At 51.9% G+C, this 25,273-nt stretch overlaps 1 protein-coding gene across 1 annotated transcript in view; it reads right to left on the bottom strand.

Annotated features, from left to right (window-relative positions):
* Nucleotides 1-217: 217 nt before the first annotated feature.
* ncor1 (nuclear receptor corepressor 1) overlaps nucleotides 218-25,273 on the bottom strand; it is a 72,209-nt gene continuing 47,153 nt past the window's right edge. Inside the window, exons 19-47 of the mRNA XM_080549872.1 lie at nucleotides 23,894-23,996; nucleotides 21,169-21,634; nucleotides 20,483-20,606; nucleotides 19,506-19,701; nucleotides 17,081-17,239; nucleotides 15,852-16,018; nucleotides 14,712-14,826; nucleotides 14,432-14,521; nucleotides 13,829-13,917; nucleotides 13,143-13,308; nucleotides 12,756-12,875; nucleotides 12,528-12,611; nucleotides 11,989-12,245; nucleotides 11,257-11,560; nucleotides 10,153-10,386; nucleotides 9,670-9,876; nucleotides 9,081-9,227; nucleotides 8,446-8,649; nucleotides 7,879-8,017; nucleotides 7,087-7,700; nucleotides 6,380-6,496; nucleotides 5,671-5,825; nucleotides 4,886-5,127; nucleotides 4,625-4,765; nucleotides 4,172-4,314; nucleotides 3,861-3,914; nucleotides 3,292-3,498; nucleotides 2,878-3,048; nucleotides 218-2,664 (exon numbers count right to left, since the gene is read on the bottom strand). Of these exons, the coding sequence (XP_080405998.1) occupies nucleotides 2,471-2,664; nucleotides 2,878-3,048; nucleotides 3,292-3,498; nucleotides 3,861-3,914; nucleotides 4,172-4,314; nucleotides 4,625-4,765; nucleotides 4,886-5,127; nucleotides 5,671-5,825; nucleotides 6,380-6,496; nucleotides 7,087-7,700; nucleotides 7,879-8,017; nucleotides 8,446-8,649; nucleotides 9,081-9,227; nucleotides 9,670-9,876; nucleotides 10,153-10,386; nucleotides 11,257-11,560; nucleotides 11,989-12,245; nucleotides 12,528-12,611; nucleotides 12,756-12,875; nucleotides 13,143-13,308; nucleotides 13,829-13,917; nucleotides 14,432-14,521; nucleotides 14,712-14,826; nucleotides 15,852-16,018; nucleotides 17,081-17,239; nucleotides 19,506-19,701; nucleotides 20,483-20,606; nucleotides 21,169-21,634; nucleotides 23,894-23,996 (5,409 nt within the window). The 3' untranslated portion in view covers nucleotides 218-2,470. The remainder of the gene's footprint in view (nucleotides 2,665-2,877; nucleotides 3,049-3,291; nucleotides 3,499-3,860; nucleotides 3,915-4,171; nucleotides 4,315-4,624; nucleotides 4,766-4,885; nucleotides 5,128-5,670; nucleotides 5,826-6,379; nucleotides 6,497-7,086; nucleotides 7,701-7,878; nucleotides 8,018-8,445; nucleotides 8,650-9,080; nucleotides 9,228-9,669; nucleotides 9,877-10,152; nucleotides 10,387-11,256; nucleotides 11,561-11,988; nucleotides 12,246-12,527; nucleotides 12,612-12,755; nucleotides 12,876-13,142; nucleotides 13,309-13,828; nucleotides 13,918-14,431; nucleotides 14,522-14,711; nucleotides 14,827-15,851; nucleotides 16,019-17,080; nucleotides 17,240-19,505; nucleotides 19,702-20,482; nucleotides 20,607-21,168; nucleotides 21,635-23,893; nucleotides 23,997-25,273) is intronic.

Below are 25,273 nucleotides of genomic sequence, written 5' to 3' on the forward strand. Positions count from 1 at the left end.
TTAATGTCCAGTTCCCCTGTCTGTTTTAGTGTCATGATCACAGCATGTGCACCCACCTGGCATGTCCTAGTCTTCTAATACATGTTGTATTACTCATGTAAAACATAAGGGTGAATGCGTCAGGTAAATCGAGCCCTGTGTGCTACATGTAGACAACACAAATGATATGTGAAAAGAGGCAGCAGTACTGGAGAGTAAAGAACAGAGATGCACAATGTTCAGAGGTGGAGAACTGATCCACTTTATTGATTGGTCTGAACTCTTGTAATAGACTACTAAGAGACATTGTGCGATACAAACATTGCATTTCAACATCATGAGATACATGTTTTTTCAAGTCTTAAATTGAAACAGACAAAAAAAAAAAAGTTACCACTGGATGTTTGACAGATGGAGAGCTGAAAAGATGCACTAATTCTTTTCTGGCTTCATTTAGGTTTTTAAGATTCAAGTTTGTGTAAACCTTTTTTGTCATTGCCGTTGTAAACACTTGACATCCCATCAAAAATAGGATGAATAACATTGATGTTGAAAATTATAGAAAAAAAAATCTGAACATCAGCTCTAGGACTTAAACTATTTAAAAATCAAAATTAAAGGAAAAACAAGGAAATATCAAGTTTAGAGAAGATTGGATTTGTAATTCAAGCGAAGCAAAAGCTGAGAAAACTAAAACCACAGTATGCTTTCACATACTCAGACTTGCAATGGAACATTACTGTCATTATCAATGTTGACATAATTAGAATTCAAAATTAAAAGCTACACGTCTGTTGAGAAAAGCTGTTGATATTTATCCTGATTATTATGATAGCAGAGAGAAGAGGTTATTGAACTGAATAGCCATGATGACAGCACAAAAGCAACTCCTCAACATCTGACTGTACTGTACCAGACACACCAAGTATAACTGCAATGCATGTGTCACACTATAAAACCATGTACCAGCTACAAGAGAAGACAGGAACTCAAAACATCCAGATTTCCATGAGTGATGGGCAAAGTCAAAGCACATCTCAGTATAATCCTCTGCAGGAGCTTGAATAAGTTATACAACAGGTAGTATGCTTTTGTTGTCAAAGGTTACAAAGCAAAAAGTGCAACAATGGTGCAGACCATTCTCTATGTTTGGTTAGGTTTGTCTTTTTGTCTAACGAAAAAGACAAATTACACCGAGATCAGATTTCTGTCAGGAGAGTATCAAAAAAAAAAAAAGATAGAGGGACTACGGAAACAAACAAATATAAACATCAAAACACCAACGTATATCTCTGAGAAAATTAGTTAAAGCTGCCTTCTCTCTCCAGCCACCACGCATGGCAAAACCTCTCAAATAAAAAAACAAACAAAGGTTCCTGACGTACTTTAGTTACCATGACGATTCTGCCTGAGCAGAACATTCTGCCCTGGTTGGAAACCATGGAGACAGCGAGGGGTCAGACTGTGCCATACATTACACAATGGTCAGCTTCATCTAAAAACATTGGCTCAATTACATAATTCATACTCAACACGGGGCCCGAAAGTAGTCATGAGGAGAGGGACGACATGGACAACATTGAGCTTATTAGCCTTCATTCACCTCCCTGCTCCGACACCAGTGTTCAACAGGTTCATGGACATGGGTTTTCTAAAGGGGTGATAATAAAAGCTTTCTTTTATTCTAGATCAGTGGGAATATTGCTACATCCATGCATCGTCTCCACAGTGTTGCAAAGACAGGCATCAAATGACAATGCAGTTGAAATGTTAGCTTGTGTTTGTTTCATTCACTTATGTCCATTATGTTCAGGCTTTGGTGGTGCTTGGTGGGTAGGGAAGCTACACTTCTGTGTGCTGCACTCAATATCAAACCCAGCCCACAGAGCTGTCTCTCAGCTTCACTGTGGTGGTGGTAGGGGGGTAAGAGATGGACAGGGAGAGACCAACTGTGATATTCAAGATTAAACCCCTCCTCCTCCCCTCATTCAAAAAACAAAAATGGATCAATTTAAAAAGCAACACTAAAAATGAGAAATAATCAAGTTAAGAAACAAAAAACACTGCAAAAAGGTTACTCTATTTACATACAATGATTTTTCTTAAACACAAAGTATTTCTTTACAGAAACCGAACAAAATTCATCAAATAGTCTCTTTATGTTTTATTTGTTGTTGTTTTTTTACATTAGAAGTTCTTCATCTTTATCGTTCGTGTCGTCTTCCACTCAGGCGTTTAGTTTCCCGCTGACCCGGCCGTATAGAAGCTTCTGGACTAAACCAAGTCTACCCTGAAGGTCTCAGCCTGGCAGAAGTCGCTGCCTTTCTTCCAGCTGGCAGCCAGAGGGCGCTGTTGCACCAAAAGGGACACCACCACCCCCTGTACTCCCCACACTCAGCACCAGTGAGTGAGGCTAGTTTTGGGGGGGAGGGGGCGGGCAGGCAGGCCTGCAGGGAGGCCGTCCTCTGGGGTGGGGCTCTGGCGGCAGGGCTCAGTCGTCGCTGTCTGACAGGGTCTCGTACTGCTCTGACAGCAGGGGCTCCCGCTCCCACACGCGCTGCTGGACCCCGCCCACGCTCCCTGCTGGCTGCTGCTGGGCCTGCAGGGAGGGGGAGGCCATGGAGGCAGGGGGCGTGCCGCTCAGCATGCGCATGGTCAGGGGGTTGTAGGGGAACTGCATGGGGCCTGAGGGGGAGGAGAGAGAGAGAGGGAGGTGGTTAGACGGTTCAACATTATTCACATGTGATCTTGGTCATCTAATTAAGACAACCAAAGAAGAGGTCAGAGAGAGTAATGATGTCTGTGTTTAATCTGGGGGACCAGGGGCTGATAGGGGGGCCAGGGGGGCCAGGGGAGAGAGGGGGGCCAGGGGCTGGTAGGGGGGCCAGGGTCTGGTACCTGTGGACGAGGGGCGGTCCTCCCAGGCCCAGGCGGGGGCCTGCCGGTGGTAGTCTCCCTCTGAGTGGACGGAGGACACAGAGGAGGGCCGCTCCCCTCCCGCGTACGCCTGGCCGGGGTTGGGGGACTTGGACTTCCGGCTGTTGGCCTTGCTCTGCAGCTTCTGCTTGGCTGTCGGACAGACGGACAGACAGACGGAACACAGAAGAGAGAAGGTCAGACTCGTCTAGAGAAAAAGACGGATCTTCAAGTGGACGATCTTGAGTAATGTGCAAGATAATAAAGTCTCCCTTTGGAAAAACTCCCTCGAGGTTTTTTCGTCAATCGGTCTTCCTGGATAAATAACGGTTTGTGCGATCCCTCTGTGTGTGTGTGTGTGTGTGTGTGTGTGTGTGTGTGTGGTTGATCACTCACTCATACTAGGGGAGGGGTTGGCCTCCTGCCGTGCCTCACTGCTGGGGTTGTTGGAGGCAGGCTGGGCTCCTCCTCCCTGGGGTCCTCCTCCCTGGTGGTCCTCCTGCCTCTCCTCCAGGTGGCCCATCAGGGCCTTGCGGATGATGTCCTCCAGACCCAGGTTACTGGCCGGGTCACTGAAGGAGTGGTTCCTGGGATTGATGCTGCCTGCAGACCACAACACACCAGCAGGACAATGAGAGACAGAGAGACAGAGAGACAGAGAGAGACAGAGAGAGAGACAGAGAGAGAGACAGAGACAGAGACAGAGAGACAGAGAGACAGAGAGAGTCAGAGAGAGAGAGAGACAGAGAGAGAGAGAGAGAGAGAGAGACAGACAGACAGACAGAGAGAGACAGAGAGACAGAGAGAGAGAGAGAGAGAGAGAGAGAGAGAGAGAGACAGAGAGACAGAGAGACATGTTGAGGTGACAACTGGCAGACTTCCAGTGTTCCAATGTTTCAGATAAAGAAGTGAAGTTATTATGGTGATAACTGTAACTGGGCTCAGTTAGAAAAGTCACTACTCACTTGAGCTGGTCACTGCAGGCAAGTTAAAGATCTCTGTGCCTGGTTGCGCATTTCCTGAAAGGAAAAAAAAGACGATAAGCATCTGTTAGAAAACTAAGATGTCTGACTACAAACTAAAATGGCGTCATGACAGCAAACCCAGTATCAAGAGATGTTAAGAGTACGCCTTTTACACAGCAAGACTGTCTTTGGAAAACTTTATGAGTAGATATAACGCTATGTAAGTAAGTTCCATCTGGGGATTTGATTATGTTGGCATGCACGCTGTTTGGTGTTAGCGTAAGGAACAGGAGGAGAAGAGACCCACTTACCAACATCAGAGTCGCCGACGGCCCCGGAGTTCAGCTTACGAAATATCTCCTGCTTCTTGTTGATCACCATGGAGGAGGTGCTCTCCAGCTTGGTGAAGAAGGAGGGCAGGTAGCTGACGCTCCCCGGGGAGCGCGAGTCACCCCTGTAACCAGAGAAAGGTCACGGGGTTAAGAGTCAGCCAGCGGCCGGGCTAGCATGGGGCTAGCATACCGCTAACACCCCAGTTTCCACTCTGCTGGGATGCCTGACAGGTCACCGCACATTCTGGCTTGGCTGTCGTACACTAGGCCAAGGTATCAATTCACTCCCAAATACACCCAGACGACACACGGTACACACTACCTTTCTGTTTGTCACTTGAACCCTTAACTGTCAAGCTAATCCTAGCCTATAGAAGCCCCAAGGCTTTACCCATGAGGAGTTGTGGAGTCGGCAGTGTATACCAACCGTACCTCATCTCGGGGTTGTCGTCACGTCTCGGAGGCTGCTGTACGCTGGCCTCCTGTCTGTCCATGCCTGCGTAGCTCTGGGGGGGGGAGATGGGCTCGTAGCTGTCTGCTGGCCTGCCCACCCGCTCAGGGGACTTACCAGGCCTGGAGGAGGGGAGGAAGGGAGGGAGGAGGGAGGGGGAGAATCAAGACCAGAACATGGGTATGGGTATATACACGTCAGGCTGGCCTTAGTACTGTGAAGAGGTGTGGGGGGGCATGTACCTGGCTCTGGGCTTGTCAGGGGCGCTCTCGGGGGACACTCTGCTGGGGGGCCTCTGGTGGTGGGGGGGGGCCTGGGCCTGGTTCTCTGGGCTGTAGCGGCTGGGCGGCTTGGCGCGGCCGGAGCCTGCGCTGGAGACGTGCGGGGGGGCGCTCTGGAATGTGGTGGAGGAGGAGGAGGAGGAGATGGCGGTGGAGGACTGAGGTGGGTCCTGGTTTCGGGCGAAGTCCTGGGTGATAATATGCTGTAGGACAGAGGGAAGGAGCAGGGGGGGGAACACACCGTGTTACGAAGACAGACGTACATTTTCAGTCCCTAGTTTCAGGACAACATGTTACTGTTATGGGTGGCAAATTCTGTAACAACAATGTGAATCAGGAGAGCAAGCGTTAGTGTTGTATCGGTGCTCAGGTGCTTCGGGGCTGTATGCAGGGTTCCCACACCTTCTGAAACATCAAATTCAAGCACCTTTCAAGGACTTTCAAGACTCAATTCCCTCAAATTCAAGGACCCAACACGGCATCGTTTGAGACAGATCTAGTTGAGAATTTATATAATAGGAAATCTCCGCTCACAGACAACAATTAAAAAGAGAGGCTTGAATGTGTGAACACTAGATGGTCTCTTGCCTTCTCTACGACAGCAGAACTATATATTGTGAAATATGTGTAAAGTTACTGTGTTAAGTTAAGCAATGTGACTTATGTACTATAAATATGTAATATTGTCTATTTTCACAAACTTTCAAGGATTTCAAGGACCCGTGGGAGGCCTGTGTGTGTCGTACCGAGATGTGGTCGGCCAGCGTCATGACGCGGTGGGTCTTGGGGACCTGGGAGTAGCCGTCGGCCTGGGAGGAGGGGGGCGGCTGGGGGGGGCCGGGCTGGGGCGGCTCGCCTGGCTGGCGGTAGCGGCTCATGTCGTAGGCACGCATGCCAGCTGCTGGGGATAATCCACAGACACAACGTTAGCAGATTGAGTTAAGAGGGGGGAGGGTGGGGAGGGAGGAGGGGGCAGGAGGGAGGAGGGAGGAGTGGAATGAGGGTACTGTATGCCAGCAGCAGCTGATCTACATTGGCCTCCAGCAGACAGGAATAGACGTGGAGCGTTCTGGTGAATAGATGGGGGGGAGGCAGGAATGGTGTCATCTGTACTGTACGGGGGTCACCCTCAGAGGACAACGTTACTGATGAGTCACTCAGGTTGTGGTGTGTTGTGTGTTGACTCCATACAGTACATATGACCACATATGATACCACAGATACAGTATATGACCACAAGCCAAACTAAAGGCCAGTTACCTGAATTGAATAAAGCTTTTCTAGTAGAGCAGGGTTCAAATGTGTATGGAATGTCACCTGATTACATGTTAGGTCACGTGAGTCTTGTCTAACATGAAGGTTATTGTTAATCATAATGTAAAACAGAGGAGGTGTGTAGGTGTGGTAGTGCTCCTCACAGAGGAGGAGGGGTGTAGGTGTGGTGGTGCTCCTCACCGGCGGCCTGCGCCTGCCTGTCCTCCTGCTTGTCCTGCTGGGGCTGGGCGGGGGAGCTGGCGGGGCTGATGACCTCTATGGCTCCCCCGCTGGGGGCCTCGTAGCGGCTGGACGACACTGTGGGACAGAGACACACACAACAACGCTTACTAACATGTCATCATATGTCTCTGTGGGTGCCTCTGTGGGTGCCTCTGTGGGTGTCTCTGTGGGTGTGTCTGTGGGTGTGTCTGTGGGTGTGTCTGTGGGTGTGTCTGTGGGTGTGTCTGTGGGTGTCTGTGGGTGTCTGTGGGTGTGTCTGTGGGTGTCTCTGTGTGTCTCTGTGGGTGTCTCTGTGTGTCTCTGTGGGTGTCTCTGTGTGTCTCTGTGGGTGTCTCTGTGTGTGTCTCTGTGGGTGTCTCTGTGGGTGTCTCTGTGGGTGTCTCTGTGGGTGTCTCTGTGGGTGTCTCTGTGGGTGTCTCTGTGGGTGTCTCTGTGGGTGTCTGTGGGTGTCTGTGGGTGTGTCTGTGGGTGTCTCTGTGTGTCTCTGTGTATATCTATGTGTATGGGTGTCTATGTGTGTTGGTGTGTGTGTGTGTTAGTGTGTCTATGTGTGTTGGTGTGTCTCTGTGTGTGTCTCTGTGTCTATGTGTATGGGTGTCTGTGTGTGTGTGTGTGTGTAGGTGTATGGGCATCTATGTGTATGGCTGTATACGTCCAGCACTCACAGCTGCTAGAGGAGTCGGAGCTCTGCGAGCCTCTCTCTTGGCCTCTCTCTTGGCCTCTCTCTTGGCCTCTCTCTTGGCCTCTCTCTTGGCCTCTCTCTTGGCCTCTCTCTTGGCCTCTCTCGCGGGAGTCCTTGTCGGAGGCGATCTGACGCGTGATGATGACGTCGATGAAGTTAGCCGCCGTGATGGTGGTCTTGCCGCGTGTGCGCAGCTCCTCCTCGATGCGCGACTTGGTGGCGGGGCCCGACTTGTCCAGCCCCCTGCACCCCCCTGCCCCGCCGCCCCCCCCGGGGCCCTCGGCGTACGCAGGGTGGGGCTTGCCCCCCGGGAGGGACATGGGCCCGTAGGGCGACTGCATGGAGCGCCTGTCTGCCTCCTGCTGGTCGCTCAGGGCGGCCGCCCGGCGCGCGGCGGCGGAGGGCGAGGCGTCGTCCTCGCGGTCTCGGCCCCCCTGGCCCCCCCCCTCCTTGGCCTTGGCCACGTCCATCTGCGGGGCGGAGGCGGCCGCGTCCACCAGGGCGGCCAGGGCGTCGGCGGCTGTGCTGTAGCGGGAACCTGCCTGGGACGCCTGGGCAGCCTGGGCCGCCGCCGCTACGGAGGCCGCTGAGGGAGGCCTGGAGGAGGGAGGGAGGTGGTTAATACAGGGGCCGTGTGTGGGGGGGAGGGAGAGGGAGAGGAGGGAGGAGGGAGAGAGAGGGAGATGGAGGGAGATGGGGGGGAGAGGTAGGGAGAGAGAGAGAGAGAGAGAGAGAGAGAGAGAGGGAGAACCCTAACCCACTCTGAGAGACTCACATGAGGGTGATGACACTCTTGCTGTTGGTTCCCTGGAAGATGCTGGGCCTCTGCTGGACCACGCCCTCCTGTGACCTCACCGAGGGGGAGGGCGAGCGCAGGTAACCACGGCTACTGGGCCGGCCCGGCTGCTCGAGACCTGGGGGGGGGGGGGGGGGCGACAAACGACGCACTTTAGCCACAGAGAGGCAGGGGCGCTTCCTCGAGGTCGGAGGAGAAATCGCTAGCTTGACAATTCAGGGTTGGACAGTAAACGCTTGTCACGGCTTGCCCGGAGCAAGTCCAAAAAATCGCCGGGTTTGTTTGCGGGAGCCCGACGACGCTGCTGGATCCTGGATCTGTGTATCAGTTCACTCCACGATCATCTAGTCTGGTCTGGCGCCTGCGCCGTCTGTTGTTCTTCCTGCACACCGATACACAGATCCAGGATCCAGAAGCGTCGTCGGGCTCGCGCAAACAAACCCGCCGATTTTTTTACTTGCTCCGGGCAAGCGGGACAAACGTTACTGTCCAACCCTGCGACCGTCTTTCTCCAGCAGGCTTTGGTCAGCCTGTAGGTGGTCTCACCTCCGCGCATGTATTCACTGGCGGCGGCGGCCACCGCCCTCTCACGCTCGCGCTCCCGGTGCTCTCTGTGCTCTCTCTCCCGGTGCTCCCTCTCCCTCTCCTTCTCTCGCTCGCGGTGCTCCCGGTCGCGCTCCCTCTCCCGCTCGCGCTCCCTCTCGCGCTCTCTCTCCACGCTGGCCGCCGCGGCGAGGTGGGCTTGGTGGCCTGTGGGGCACACAGATAGGGGAAGACACACACACACACACACACACACACACACACACGGGGGAAGTTTACACACTGCTGGGAGAGTCTCTGCGGGGGTTCTGAGAGGGTGTGAGAGGGGGGTGTCCCACCCTGACCAGGAGAAGCTTCTCTCAGCCTCTGGGGAGTGTGGTTGTGACGGGCCTGGCAGCTCTACTGACCATCACAGTTTCCTGCTAAATCATTTTCAGGACATTTCAAGGCCCAAAATCTGATTTGGATGTAGATCAGGTCTGGTGTGTGTACCAGGTGTGTTTGGACTCTGAGTTCAAGGGCGAGTGCAGGGCGGTGTTGCCTGCAGGGCTGTTGGGGGACATATAGGAATCGGGGGGGGGGGGGGGGGGGGTATAAGGGAACAGAGGGGGTTGGGTTGGGGTGGGGGGGGTCCTCACCTGGAGATATGGAGGCTGGGTTGAAAGCCCTAGGGAAAGGGGACTGAGCTCCGGGGATGTAGGTGATGCGGTCCATAGTGGGAGGGCCTGCCCCCCCGGGGTGGGGTAACAGGATAGTTGGAGGCATCTGGGCTAGGTCAATAATCCCTTTCACACACAGAAGCAAAGGGCCAAACGGTCAACAACAAGAACCAAACCCATCAATGCACGAGTCTGAACACCGCGGGTACACTTAGCTCTTACTGTTAACTCTCCTTTACTCACTGGAAGTGTTCCTGATTACCTGATTGTAAGTGTTTTGTAACTGCTTTGAGCAGCGGTTATAAGTGGTTAATCTTTTAAGAGGCATAACCACGGAGCAAATGGGGAAAAAATTTGAAGTATGACTGCACCGACCCGATTCATAAATCGAGTCGAATCAAGCTGCAGCCACCGAAATATCTTTAGACTATTCAGCAATTTGTCAGGGTCATTTGCTTCTGGGCGTCTGGAAAAGGTAGTCACTAATACACAAACACAGCCCCCCACCCCCCACCCCCACCCCCACCCCCACCGGTGTGTGAGAGCGCCGGACGGCAGACCCCAGTACCTCTGGCGCCGGGCGGGTACTGGATGGCGATCTGCTGGTGTTCCCGTGGCGACAGGCCCCGGGCCACGTCTTGCCGGGGGATGACCTGCATCTGCTGGGAGGTGATGTAGTCGTTCAGGATGGTCTGGCGGGTGTTCTCCATGGTGTACAGCTGGTACGTGTTGTGGTAGCCGGTCGGGGACGGCTGCCGTGGGAACATGTACGCCGCTGTGGAGAGGAGAGGAGGAGAGGAGAGGAGAGGAGAGGAGAGGGGGGGAGAGGAGAGGAGGAGGAGAGGAGAGGGGGGGAGAGGAGAGGAGAGGAGGAGAGGAGGAGAGGAGGAGAGGAGAGGAGAGGGAAAAGGAGCGAACGTCAAAATAAATATGAACAGAAGGCTCGGCCAGATACTGATCGTTCCCCTGCTGACGTCAATGGCTGAACCCGAGCCTGGGGAGCCTGGGGAGGTGCTGCCTATGGATGAGCCTGTGAGCCTGCGAAGCCTACCTGGGTCCAGCACTCTGTGGGCGAAGGCGAGGGCGGGGTCCAGGTGGGGGGGCAGGTGGCCGCGGTACACCTCCCCGGGGCCCACGGGCCGGTGGTGGGGGTCGAAGGGGCTGTGGGAGGCCATGGGGTCGCCCCCCCCCGACACGGGGGACTTGGCCGGGACGATGTCTCTCTGCGTGGGCGTCATGGCGTTCTTCCTGTCATGTGACGCCGGCTTCCCAGAGCTGATGCCTCCTGCACTCAGGACAACAACCACTTCAGTATCAACAGAGACTCATACAGTAGATGTGTGTATACGTGTGTGTACTATTCACAGACTTAATGCATATTTGGGCATCATTCATTGGGATGTTAATGTATATATATATATATATCTCATTTGATACACCCAGATTGTGGAATGCACTGCCAGTTTACATTAGGGATGCAACCTCAGCACATATGTTCAAGTCAAGACTAAAAACCCATCTTTTTAATATTGCCTTTAATTTAATTTAATTTAGCCATTTAGAAGACGCTTTTAATCCAAAGCAATCCTTACAATTACAAATGACAGGGACATTCCCCCTGGAGTAACTGAGGGGTAAGTGCCTTACTCAAGGACACACTAGTAGTGGTGTGGTTTCAGGTGGGGATTTGAACTCGCAACCTTCCGATCACCAGTCCAACTCACTATACACTAGACCAGTGTTTCTCAACCCTCTCCTCGGGGCGCCCCAGCCGCACCACATATTTGATCTGTTCCACCACCAGCACACCTGATTCAACTAATCAAGTACAAATCATAATTGCTTTGTACTTGATTAGTTGAATCAGGTGAGCTGGTGGTGGAACAGATCACATATGTGGTGCCCCAAGGAGATGGTTGAGAAACAGTGCACTAGACCACCACTACCACCACAAGTCTTTAAATTACTTAATAATTAAATGATGATTATATAATGATTGGAGCATTTTGAGTTGCAACGTTTGCAGGAAAAGGACTATACAAATAAAAAGTTATTATTATTATTATTATTATTATTATTATTATTATTATATTACTGTTGTCAACTGTTAGCCATGCAGTCAGAGAGGGGGCTGAGGGGAGACAGACGTGCGTACCCTGCATGGGCGACCCTCTGGAGATGGAGCTGGTGCTGTAGTTGACGGGGGTCCTGCGGGCGTTGGGGTCGTCGTACAGCCCGGGGCTGAGCTGGGCCTTGGTGTTCTCCTGGTGGGTGGAGCGCAGCACGGAGGCCTGGTTGACCACGGAGGTGTGGCGCGCCCGCTGCTCCTGGGCCTTGCCCTCCTCGTACTTGGCCCGCTCCAGGGCCTCCAGCTGGGGCAGGGTGAGGGGCAGCTTGCTGGGGGAGGTGATCAGGGACTTGACGTTGTGCTTGATGGCCGACTGGCTCAGAGGGTGACCCTGGGGGAGGGAGGAGAGCTGTCAGACAGACAGACAGACAAACAGACAGACAGGCAGACAGACAGACAGGCAGACAGAGGGTTAGACTGGCTCAGAGGGTGACCCTGGGGGAGAGGGGGTTCAACAACTGGCGTCACTCACTAACGACTGCTCACGGAAAGCACTTTGACTAACACACACACATACAGACAGACAGACACAGGCAGACAGACAGACAGACAGACAGACACAAGCACACACATACAGATATACAGACAGACACACACACACAGAGACAGACAGACACACAGACAGACACACACACACACACAGACACACACAGACAGACACACAGACACACACAGACAGAGAGAGAGACAGACAGGCAGACACACAGACAGACAGACAGACAAGCAGACAGGCAGACAGACAGACAGGCAGACACACACCTGGGACATGGAGTTCTCCATGGTGGTCCTGCGGTTGTCGGCCATGTCGGGGGTCTTGCGGGGGTCCTGGCCCTGCTGGTCCTGGCGGGGGATCTCGTGGATGGAGCGGCCCATCTCCTTGATGGTGTTCACCCCCTCGTAGGGCTTGCCCTTGCCGATCCCCCCCTCGAAGGAGCGGATCGGGGGGCTCTCGCGTTTTATCTGCTTGCCGTATTTGATGCTCTCCTCGTACGCCTCCGCAGACGTCCTGGGCGTCCCTGGAGAAACACACAAGTAATGGTAAATGGACTGCACTTATATAGCGCCTTTTTTGCTGCTCCAAAGCTGCTCCAAAGCGCTTTACAACGGCCTCTCATTCACCCATTCACACACCAATGGCGGCAAGCTGCCATGCAAGGCGCCGGCCCGCTCACTGGGAGCGGGGCCGGCGGCTTGCATGGTAGCTCGCCGACGTTGGTGTGTGTGAACGGGTGAATGAGAGGCCGCTGTAAAGTTATTTGGAATAAGGCGCTTCTATATAAGTAGTACAGTCCGTTTACCTTGCATGATGGATCCGGTCATCATCGGCCTCTCCTTAGCCTCTCCGTGGGGACCGTCTCTGGGCAGGGTTCGGCTGATCAACCCTGACAACACAGCAACACTGTTACTCTCCCTGCTGCAGCCACATCAACACGAATACACAGTCTGGCTATCTTATCTGTCTGGTTAACTTATTGATGCACCAGGCTGGAGGAGAGGATCCACAAGCTAAAAAACAAGACCCAAACCTTCAAAGGGGACCCCCTCCCTGCCGGGGTGTCTCAGCTGTCCCTCCATCATGTCGTAGGAGCGCTTCAGCTCGAGGCCGGTCCTGGGGCTGCGCGTGGCCTCTCTGGGGTTCTTAATGGCTGTGGGACACAGAGAGGAGAACGCTGACCTTCCTGACTGACCTTCCTGACACACCTGATTAACACATCTGGAACACCTGGTAAGACCTGTGTTGTTTTTCTTTATGTTTTTAACGTTTAACCTTTTTTAGCCTGTTTCTTTTTAACTCTGTAGCACTCTGAGATTCTTTTGAATGAAAAGTGCAATTCAAATAAAATGCATTATTATTATTATTATTAATATTAATATTACTATTATAAGACTACTTGTAACCGCTGACGGCTTACCGTCGTAGGAGAGGATGTGTCCGCTCTTGCCCTCGTAGATGACGTGGCCCTTGGCCAGCTGGTCTCTGGTCTTCTCTGGGCTGCCCATCTCCTCCGAGGCCAGCTTGGTGATGGTGCCCTTCAGGAGGTCGGCCGCCATGCCGGCCTGGGGCAGGGCGGGGGTGCCCTGGGGGGGGAGGAGGGCACCATGAGGACCAGCGTCAGAGCACACAAACCACTAGCTGCAGAGTCACTACCCGTCTTCCGTCGTAGACTGAAGACCCAACTGCTCCTCCTGAGACATCTACTGCCCCCCAGCACTGCGTCTCCTGAAGACAACCGCTTTTCCCCTCTACTGTGTCCCCTATGACTTCTACTGCCCCCCTTGTACTGTTTCTCCAGTATATAAAAAAACACAACAACCTAGGTTTAGAAGAAGATGATAGAAGAAGGTTTTTCCTTCTATCAATGTCTCCGGGCCTGAGCTGGATTACTCTTCCTGCTACGACTGGTGGATTGATGATTCACTTGCTTGGTCAAATGTATTGAGTGTAAGTCGCTTTGGAATAAGGCGTCTGCTAAATGCCAAAAATATAAAATGTAATGTAAACTAGCTTCCTCATTCCAACAGTGTGCTATAAAACGCTGCACAGATCGAACAGTCCTCTAGCATCCAAGTTGTCTGGACGATCTAACGACGGAGGTACCTGAGTGATGGACCCTCTGAAAGGCAGGCTCTCTGCACCCATCTTGAGCGTGCTGCCTCTCGGGATACTTCCGTCCTGCATGGGGCCTCCTAGAGAAAGAGGAGGGGGGGGAGGTTGGTGTGTGTGGACGGCGGTGTCAGGACTGAGAGAGAGAGGGAGGTGTGGGAGGAGGTGTGAGGACTGCTAAGGGGAGAGGCCTTTTGAACGGGGCTTGTGAATGCACCCTCTCTCCACCAGGGTGACACATTCTGTCAGGTCTGTGCAAACAGAGTATGGGGTTCTCGTTCTCTCTCTCTCTCTCTCTGTATAAAATATAAACCCCGTTTAGTGAGTGTATGGGAAACACAGATGTGGCAAAGACAGACAGACAGAGAGACAGAGAGACAGAGAGACAGACACAGATACAGACAGAGAGAGAGACAGAGAGACAGACAGACAGAGAGACAGACCGACAGAGAGACAGAGAGACAGACAGACAGAGAGACAGACAGAGAGACAGACAGACAGAGAGACAGACAGACAGACAGAGAGACACAGAGACAGACAGACAGAGACAGACAGACAGACAGACAGGCAGACAGACAGGGTGTGATGGACACGCACCTCTGACCACGCCCTCATACTGCGTGCGGGAGAGCAGGCCCTCAGCCTGGCCGCCGCGGGGAGAACACTCCTCCTGCTTTATGTACGACACTGAGGAGAGGGAGGCAGAGAGGGAGAGACCAGGGAGAGAATTAGGCCAAGTGATGATTATGATTTGTGATCTCTGGTCCGACTGATTAAATGTAGACAACACAAACATGTATGACTAACAGTCTCATGAAAATGAAAAAGCAGTGAGAGAAGATGTGAACTGAGGGGTGTGATGATGATGATGTGTTACCAGGCTTGGTGGGGTCCTGCTGCCTGGGCAGGCCCAGAGAGATGGAGCCCACTGAGTTCTTTGTCCCCTCCGGCCCGTAGACAGCGTGGGACGGCAGGTAGGTGCCGGGAGTTCCCTGAAACGGCCGGGACGGAGAGATTAGGATACCGGGACAGCACCATGTACACAGGTCAGGTGGGACTACGGGTGTGTTCTCACTAGAACATTTGCTTCACTTGGAATCGGAGTTTAGGATAACATTCGCTTTGCTCTGCGTCGTTTGGAGCTGTGAGAACGCGCATTCGAAGTCGCTCCCGGAGCAAAGAACCAACGGATGCTCCGCTTGAAAAGGGTGGTTTCACTCCGGTTAGAAACGACGCATCGAGGCTGTCCATAGGAAAACAACAGCGCATGCGTGTTGATCTGGATAAGAGCAGGACGAAAGGGCAGTTTTTGATTTTTCTGACCAATCAACTACCATGTCTGTTGCTTCGATTGCGTACGTTACTTCGTTTACATAAAGGGCTGTGAGAACGCAAATCAGAGAATCCACTTGCTCCGGGTCCTGATTCAGACTTTCATGTGAGAACATGACCTAAGTGACGCGTATCGAGGTTCGCTCTTTGGCATTTTAGAAAACTGCCCTTCATCCATCTCTGGATCACTGTCGGTGCCAAAGTGGAATGTTTTATCACAGAGCAAACACTGGGAGTAAATTATGAATGCAGGGTTCCTACAAGTTTCAACAAGTCAAATCTAAGACCTTTTTAGACCTCTTTGAATATAATTTTAGACCTATTCGTGACACCGTATGATAGCTTTTTGTCATCCTGCCGTAGCTTCGTTCGCCAATAATTTCTCCTGGGGGCAGCAAATTGGCATTTTTTTGGTTCCAGCTTGATTAATTTCCACGTAAATAGATGTGGTCGGACTGATTTCCTTGCAGGACAAGCTAATCTAGACCTAGCATCTACGTTTTTAGACCTAATAGCTGAAACTTGAAACCTTTTTAGGCCTTATAAATCAGATTGCTGGATTTTAGACTTTAAGGCTTTTTAAGACGAGCGCGGGAACCCTGTGAATGGATAGGGGTGACGGGGTGGAAGCTACACACACCACCACCACTTCCATCTCGTTACCTGCCCGCTGCGGAGGTCTTACCTGGGAGATGGAGCCGCCCTGGATGAAAGAGGGCTTGTCTGTGGGCTTGGAGGTCGGAATGAGCGGTGGAGGAGATGGAATGTTGGCGGGTCTGCTGTGTCTGGAGAACGTCACACGGACTCCATCCGGCAGGCTCTGAACCATTTGGTTGGGAGCTTGGTGGAGGACTGGGGAAATATCGGGACAGAGGGGGGGGGGGGGGGGACACAAACAGAAAGTTACCTCTGAACTGTGTCCTACATTTTTGCCAAAGAGAAGCTTCAGGAAAACAGATGTATTTCCCTGGAGGGATTTAGAACACCTGAGGAAAGGGAAGGAGTCCTTTGTCCTGCCCATGTCCTGTCCTGAGCCCATGTCCTGAGGTTCACAGGTTTCTGTCAGTGTCCTGTATTGGAATGACATTTTCTGCCAAAACCCCTCTACTCTTATTCTTATCGTGTACAAGTGTGGACATTGAGATAGCAGCTAGCCTTGACTTGCACCATACAGACGTATCCTATTGATATGTACATTTACATTTTTTATATTTAGTAGACGCTTTTATCCAGTGACTCTACATCATCGTTTTCAACAGACGCTCCCGTATCGCCGACCACACGACTCCAAATACGATACGGAAATACCCTCACAGAGAAACTCCCTCACAGAGAAACTCCCTCACAGAGAAAAACCCTCAAAGAGAAACTCTGGGAGTCACGTAGCCGTTAGGTGCAAACGATATCAGATCGCCTTTTCAGCCAAATCCTGCACCGTGTAGCCTAGCCCTAAACAGATAGAGCACAAACATGCTCTCCGGTAGTGACCTGCCTGGAGGAAGCACCCCTCATGCCCTGCACTTTAAAAAATGCAAATGGGTCTGTAAGAGTTCCTATAGCAGGCACAGACGTCAGCAGCTTACTAGCTCACAGGGAGAGATAAGAAAATTAGCTACTCCATGACGGAACCCATTCCTTACTGCAAGAAGACTGACTGTAACATATCAACCCTCATCCATAGGATAGAGAGAAGCTCAAGACCAGTTATTTCCTCACACCATGAAGCTTAATCTGTTCACTCAGATAGACTGTTGACAGACAGAGGTAAAACAGGCAGAGTAGGAACAAAAACACGAAAGAAAACAACATCAAAACAGACAAGAAAATTATTCTTGAATTGATCAAATATACTGAAACATCCCAAATGTTTAATGTGGTGTTGGTCAGGGGAGGGAGGACGGTGGGGCTAGCTACCTGGAGGCACGCTGTAGCGGGGGGCGTTGGGGTCGGGCTGGGGCGAGGCCTTGTTCATGTCTCTGGGGGACAGCCTGTAGGGGGAGCCGGGCCGCCCAGACTGCGCCTCCTGATCCAGGGCTAGCTTCATGTCATAAGGCATGTAGGGGAAGGGCTTACCTGCAGCGGAGGGGAGACACAGGCATGCACAGACACACAGTCAGACAACTGAACACACAGGATTCACGTCTACATTCCAAACATGTACATGTACCGTACGATACGATTACAATCCAGGGATACCCCTGTGACGCCTCCCACTCTGCCTGCCTATTGGTTGTTGCTGGTTCCGTTGGGAACCTTGGCAGAGTGGGTAGGTCGTCAGGTTAAATAGTGTCACCTGGGTTTGGGGAGCTGAGGATGTGTATATAAGGTGGGTGTGTCCTCAGCTCACTCTCTCTTCCTCTGGCTTTGGTTCATTTATGGTTGTGGTGAGGTCTCCTGGTTACCAAGTTTTTGGGGCCTTTTAGTTTTACACTACATACATCCATACACCCTCTACACATACAACATACATTCTACACCCATTCACTCATGGCATACACCACTGACTCTTATCCCTATTCATATACACAAGTTATTTAGTTTATTTTGCTTATTTACTCTAATAAAACTTAAGTTGTATAATTTAAATACATACAAACAAAAGAAATATGCGACACTCACATCTTGGCAAGGGCTTGCATGACAAGAAAGCTAATAGTATGGACCGCTTCGCTGGCCTACACACAGCCCGTATAAAGGTGGTAAAGACTTTGGCCCAACCCCATTTCTCATTTTGACCCCTACCACTAGTTTCGGAGTGCCATTCGCTTTTCGGCTTGCCCCTCGGAAACAGAGTTACAAGGGGTAGTGGTTGAACATCTTACTCTATGAAATGGGACAACCCTTCAAGATACGTCACCTGATACGACATCAGTAGTGTCATAGAAAAGCATGGACGCTCACGATTCGTTCCCTTCGTTAACTTCATGCTACCAATGAAACTAGTCATCAAATAAAAAAGAACAACGCTTCCGTTATCAGGCTAGTTCATGACAGAATAGCGGTGCTCTGTAGGCTAGCAACCCGTGCTCCTAACCTGCCAGTCTGTAGGCTAGCAACCGTGCTCCTACCCTGCCAGTCTGTAGGCTAACAACCCTGCTCCTACCCTGCCAGTCTGTAGCCTAGCTACCCTGCTCCTACCCTGCCAGTCTGTAGGCTAACAACCCTGCTCCTACCCTGCCAGTCTATAGGCTAGTAACCCTGCTCCTACCCTGCCAGTCTGAAGGCTAACAACCCTGCTCCTACCCTGCCAGTCTGTAGGCTAGCAACCCTACAAGGCATTCTGGGATTTCGTAACGCTCCGTTCGGAGTGTGCATCTGAAAAAACTCTATGTAAACCCTCCCACTCAGCCCAACCCCTCCACGAAAGAGGAGTTGGGACACACCTACCCCTACACTTGAACGTACAAAACGGAGGAGTAGGGCCAAGGGGGGGAAATGGGATTGGGCCTTAAGATGTCTAATCAGACACTTCCCCTAACACACATGCTATATAGAGACTGGGCCAATGTCTCCTGTCTGGCTGAAGGACTGTTCTAGCCCTCTACCCTGTCTACCCAGGGGGCAAAGTGTCCTGCACTGACGCACTGAAGTCATGCTCCTTCACAAGCCAAAACCCTCTCGTCTTCCCCAAAGGCATTTTAGGAACAACATCACCCTTGCCTTCAGACTAATGTTCTACATTACAGGTAAAATGGGGTCAACTAACATCTTGTTCTGGCTGAGACATTTTGCTGCAGTCTGGAATCATCTCATGTTTCCTTTTTTGACGTTGAACGAATACGAATGGGACGGGGGGGAAAAATGCATGAAAAATGCATGGGCTATAAATAGCCTGCTGCTGGAAGCCCCAGGTAGAGGGAGAGAGACAGAGACAGAGACAGAGAGACAGAGAGACAGAGACAGAGAGAGACAGAGAGAGAGAGACAGAGAGAGAGAGAGAGGTAGAGAGAGAGAGAGAGACAGAGACAGAGACAGAGACAGAGACAGAGAGAGAGAGAGACAGAGACAGAGACAGAGAGAGAGAGAGAGACAGAGAGAGAGAGAGAGACAGAGAGAGAGGTAGAGAGAGAGAGAGGTAGAGAGAGAGAGATAGAGAGAGAGAGACAGAGAGAGAGAGAGAGAGACAGAGAGAGGGAGAGGGAGAGAGAGACAGAGACAGGGTGAGGGAGAGGGAGAGAGAGAGGGAGAGGGAGAGAGAGAGAGGTAGAGACAGAGAGAGAGCTAGAGAGAGAGAGAGAGAGGTAGAGAGAGGTAGAGAGAGAGAGAGAGAGACAGAGAGAGAGAGGTAGAGAGAGGTAGAGGTAGAGAGAGAGAGAGAGAGGGTGTGTCTGGTTCTCACCCTCTCTGTCCAGCACGGTGGGGCTGCGGGTGTTGAAGCGGGGGCAGTTGGGGGGTCTGGGGTCTCCCTGGTCCTGCCTCTGCTTCTCCTCCTGGTGGGCAGACTCGTGCGCCGCCTTGATCTGGTGCTGGAACATGGCAAACCCGCTGAGGGGGGCGCCCATGGGCATGCCGCCCGGGCCGAAAGGACCCGACACCTAGGGAGAGGGGGGGGGTGAGAACGACCCAGGTGAAGAGGAACACTAACATCAGCTGAGGACAAGTGATGCCGGCCAAGCCCTTCCTGCTAATAACAGGGTTCGACAGTAACGCTTGCCTGCTAGCCTGGAGCAAGCGATTTTTTTACTTGCTCCGGGCAAGCGGGACAAGCGTTACTGTCCAACCCTGAATGATCACGGAAGTAGAGTTGAACAGACGTCAGGGTCAGGCTGGTCAGAACCTGCATGTCTTCAAACCATCCCCAGAGAACAGATGAAGGACATATTTGATGAATGAAATGTAAATGAGCCAAACGAGTTGTCCAATTAGATTTCTTTCATGTTAAGCATGCCAATCAAGACCCCTGGGCTTATTAAACTATTAAACTGCAGTTTGTGTTCTAGCCTCCCACCCTCTGACCCACTGACCGCACCACGGACTCCATCGACGGGGAACAAAAACAGACAAAAAAACAACTATTTAACAATGTCGGCTCATAACATGGTTATTGATCACACAACAGTAAGGGTACAAATGAAGATTTTTGAAACGCAGACACATTGATCAACTTGATTGACAGCTTTGAATGGTTGGAAAATGATTTGGCAAATTGATTTGAATTGAATGACTTTGACGGACAGGTTTGAAAAGTGCGGATATGGGACTCACTTGACGGGGAGGTTGGTCTAAATAAGACATGCTTTCACCCTGCTGCCTGCCTCCATGCCTCTCCGAATGGGCATATCTGATAGAAAAGTGTGGGTTGCTATAGTGACTGACCATGGGTGGGATGGCAGCGGCGCGGTGCTGGAGCTGCTGCATGCTGAGCTGGGCCTGCTTGCCTGAGGACACCAGCACCGAGCCTGGGGGGTGGAGGAGGGAGGGCTTGTCCATAGTGAACATCCTGCAGAACAACAGCAGAGGAGAGAGTCACACACTGAGCCATGCTCTACAGAGAGATACCTAACACAGAGAAGATTAGGTTTCCAATTAAGCCAATTAAGTCCAATATAGACAGGGCTTCACAAAACATTGTGCATAAGAGATCCTTAAACAGGCAGATATGGTCATAAGAGACCCTTAAACAGTCCTTAAACCCCGCCTTAGGGGTCAAATAGACCCCCTTTTTAGAATGTAAATCTGCTATTTACACACAGATATCACTAGAGGGCGCTTCTTTTTTTAGCCTGCCTCCTACACAGAAAAACTGCAAAACAGCTTTATACTATCCTCCTTATACTATCCTCCTACTATCCTGAAGTGATTTAGAAAATGTAAGGATACTGGGAGGAAGAACGCACATATCTAGGAACAGTCATGAAAGGAGGATCCTGAAATTTGATAGAGTGCAAAGATAGATTTCTTCTAGTGTCAAACAGGCAGATATGGTCATAAGCTAAAAGGTAAGGCAGTACCACCCCAGGCCAGTAGGAGGCCCAGAAGGCTGCCTCCCCAGGACCACCCACCTCTGTCTCTCTGGCTCAGCGTCCACATCCTCGTCTGCGCTGCAGGTGGCGCTGGAGTCGTTGTCAGAGTGGGGCTCCCTCTGCTCCCCCTTGTCCCCCTTCTCCTTGGCCTCCGGCTCCACCTTGACCTGCACCTCCCCAGCGGGCATCATGTCCACGTCCTGGGGCTCGCTCTTGGGGTGCACCTGGCCCTCGTAGGCCGCCCTGGCCCGCTCCCTGTCCCTCTCCTCCTGGGAGCCCAGCTCGGCCCCCCCCTCTGGGCTCTTCTCCACCTTGACACGCAGCTCCCCGTAAGGCGGCCCCTCCTGGGCCTTCCCATCGCCGGCCTGGGCCGTGTCCTGCTCACAACGCTGGCTCTCCGACAGGCCTCCCGCGCCGCCGTCTCCCCTCTGGGAGTCTCGGGCCTTTGAGGGGTCGTTCTGGGACGGGGAGGGGGCGCTCTCCGTGTCTGAGCTGTTCTCTCCACCTGTGCACACGAGAGAGACTCTCCATTAAAACATCACAGTGTACTAGAAACTTACTGAGCCAGGAAAGAATCCACCATTAATAATCTAAAATGAAAATAACATTTCCTTCAGTTAGGGTTAGGCGGTTTCCAGTTTTACACGGTTCAACTGTCCCCGAATGTAACTGTGGTTGACGGTTTTACCGCGGGATTCAAAATCACATTGTAGGCCTTTTGACGGAGCCGGCAATTTCAAATGATGAATTTGTGACAGCGGCTGGTGAAAGGTGGAGCAAAGCCCTGTCCTTTCCTCCAACCTGCTCCCACACTTTCCACGAGCCGTGCTGAAAAAACGCGCTTAAAATAAATCAAGAAAAACAGCGCTAAAAATACTTTTGGTTTGTAATGAGACTGTCGGGACAAATTCGACTATGTATGGGAAACACTGCCAACACTCACCAGAGTACAAATACTAGAGACAGTAGTAAACCAACAGTATCAGACCATGTCATACTAGAGACAGTAGTAAACCAAGGTCTCTCAAAAAAGTCCTCCTTCTGTACACACTCTCTAACCATCTTGTATCTCAATCTGATGCGCCTGCAGCGTGATGACATGCCACAACTCACGATCATGACAGGACAGACAGACAGACAGCACCTCTCCATTCCTCCACCCTCCTCTGCCCAGCCCTCCACCACCTGCCTTGGATCATGTTGCAGGGTAAAGTTGTCTGTCCTCAGTAGGGTCAGAGGAGGAGGTTGCCAAGAGTTGGGAAAAGCCTCTCTACCACCTCCCTGTCAGGGGGCAAAGCTACACCGCTCAGCCTTACCTCCACAGAGCCAGAGGTAGGAGGGAGACGGGCTCCGCTCCAGGCCAGAGAGAGTGAGACAGGGAGGGGGGTGAGAGAGTGAGACAGGGAGGGGGGTGAGAGACAGAGAGAGTGAGACAGGGAGGGGGGTGAGAGACAGAGAGAGTGAGACCGGGAGGGGGGTGAGAGACAGAGAGGGAGTGAGACAGGGAGGGGGGTGAGAGACAGAGAGGGAGTGAGACAGGGAGGGGGGTGAGAGACAGAGAGAGAGTGAGACAGAGAGGGGGGTGAGAGACAGAGAGGGAGTGAGACAGGGAGGGGGGTGAGAGACAGAGAGAGAGTGAGACAGAGAGGGGGGAGAAGAGACGGTGGAGGGATCTGTCCACAGCAACACTGAGGAGGGGGCTGTCCTACACAATGGAATTCAGGCAGAATATTGGAGCCGGTACGAAATGGAAAGGTCCAAACGATTCTGGACGATTCACACTCATTAACCTACACCTATGCATGGTAGAGCAGGGGGTTTGAATACTCAAAGCAGCTTTCTGACATGTTACCACAGCGGATACGGGGGCATTTTAGGACTTTTGGTAGAGGGGGGGGGGGAGAGAGAGAGAGAGAGAGAGAGAGAGAGAGAGAGAGAGAGAGAGAGAGAGAGAGAGAGAGAGAGAGAGAGAGAGAAAGAGACAGAGAGAGAGACAGAGAGAGAGAGAGAGAGAGAGAGAGAAAGAGACAGAGAGAGAGAAAGAGACAGAGAGAGAGACAGACAGAGAGAGAGAAAGAGAGAGAGAGAGAGAGAGAGAGAGAGAGAGGGAGAGAGAGAGAGAGAGAGAGAGAGAGAGAGGGAGAGAGAGAGAAAGAGACAGGAGGCCCGCCGGAACAAATGAGTGTACCAGCACCGAGCGTTCCAGTCAGCACGTTTTCTTGAGTCTTCAAAGCCAAGGAACAGTTACATAACAGCGGACCCGGCAGTCGGAATTAGTTCAGATCTTTTATCTCTCTCTCCCCCCCCCTCCCACCCCTCCCCCCTGCCCCTCTTTCCGTTTGATCATTTCTTTCTCTCATTAAAACTACAGACAGTAGCGAAAAAATACTTGGGTTTCACCATCAATTCATATCAAACTCTCAGAAGACAGACAGTTCCAAGAGAGGCTCTAGATGTTCCTGGTACCCCAGGAGGTCTCTTATCTCTCCCTCCCTCTTTAACTCCCTCTCAGGCATTAAGCCTTATGAGCTGAGGATAAACGGCGGCGGCCCTAACCTCGAACGACTGAATCCATCAAGTCCTCGTACACGATGCGCCAAACGAGGCATGGAAAAAGACAAATGTGTGGTGCTGGTAACGAGTGTGTGTGTCTGTATGTTGATGACTGAGTTGGCAGGTTTGCGTAGGCAGGGGGGGGGGGGGGAGGGGAGAGAGGTGTGGTGTGTGTGACGCTGATGTGTGAGGCGTTTTTTTAAGTGCTGACCTTCGCTGTCCTCCGGGTTGTCCTCGTCGTCGTCAGCTGACGCGGCGGAGGTCAGACTCTCGCTCTGAGACACGTCCCGGTCGCCCCGCGCCCGACGGGTGTCCTGGGGGACAGACACACAGACGTCAGGCACAGACACACAGACACACAGACGTCAGCAGGTACAGACACACAGACGTCAGGTACAGACACACAGACGTCAGGTACAGACACACAGACGTCAGGTACAGACACACAGACACCAGGTACAGACACACAGACGTCAGGTACAGACACACAGACGTCAGGTACAGACACACAGACACACAGACACACAGACGTCAGGTACAGACACACAGACGTCAGGTACAGACACACAGACGTCAGGTACAGACACACAGACACACAGACACCAGGTACAGACACACAGACGTCAGGTACAGACATACAGACGTCAGGTACAGACACACAGACGTCAGGTACAGACACACAGACGTCAGGTACAGACACACAGACACACAGACGTCAGGTACAGACACACAGACGTCAGGTACAGACACACAGACGTCAGGCACAGACACACAGACACACAGACACCAGGTACAGACACACAGATGTCAGGTACAGACACACAGACACACAGACACCAGGTACAGACACACAGACGTCAGGTACAGACACACAGACGTCAGGTACAGACACACAGACGTCAGGTACAGACACACAGACACACACACACACAGACACAGACACACAAACGTCAGGTACAGACACACAGACGTCAGGTACAGACACACAGACACACACACACAGACACACAGACGTCAGGTACAGACATACAGACGTCAGGTACAGACACACAGACACACAGACGTCAGGTACAGACACACAGACACACAGACGTCAGGTACAGACACACAGACGTCAGGTACAGACACACAGACGTCAGGTACAGACACACAGACGTCAGGTACAGACATACAGACGTCAGGTACAGACACACAGACGTCAGGTACAGACACACAGACACACAGACATCAGGTACAGACACACAGACACACAAACGTCAGGTGTGTCTGTGTGTCTGTACCTGACGTCTGTGTGTCTGTACCTGACGTTTGTGTGTCTGTGTGTCTGTACCTGACGTCTGTGTGTCTGTACCTGACGTTTGTGTGTCTGTGTGTCTGTACTACAGACGTCAGGTACAGACACACAGACACACAAACGTCAGGTACAGACACACAGACGTCAGGTACAGACACACAGACGTCAGGTACAGACACACAGACGTCAGGTACAGACACACAGACACACAGACACACAAACGTCAGGCACAGACACACAGACGTCAGGTACAGACACACAGACACACAAACGTCAGGTACAGACACACAGACACAC

The sequence above is a fragment of the Nansenia antarctica genome (assembly GCF_963989245.1).
Source record: "Nansenia antarctica genome assembly, chromosome: 20".
NCBI classification, from domain to species: domain Eukaryota; kingdom Metazoa; phylum Chordata; class Actinopteri; order Argentiniformes; family Microstomatidae; genus Nansenia; species Nansenia antarctica.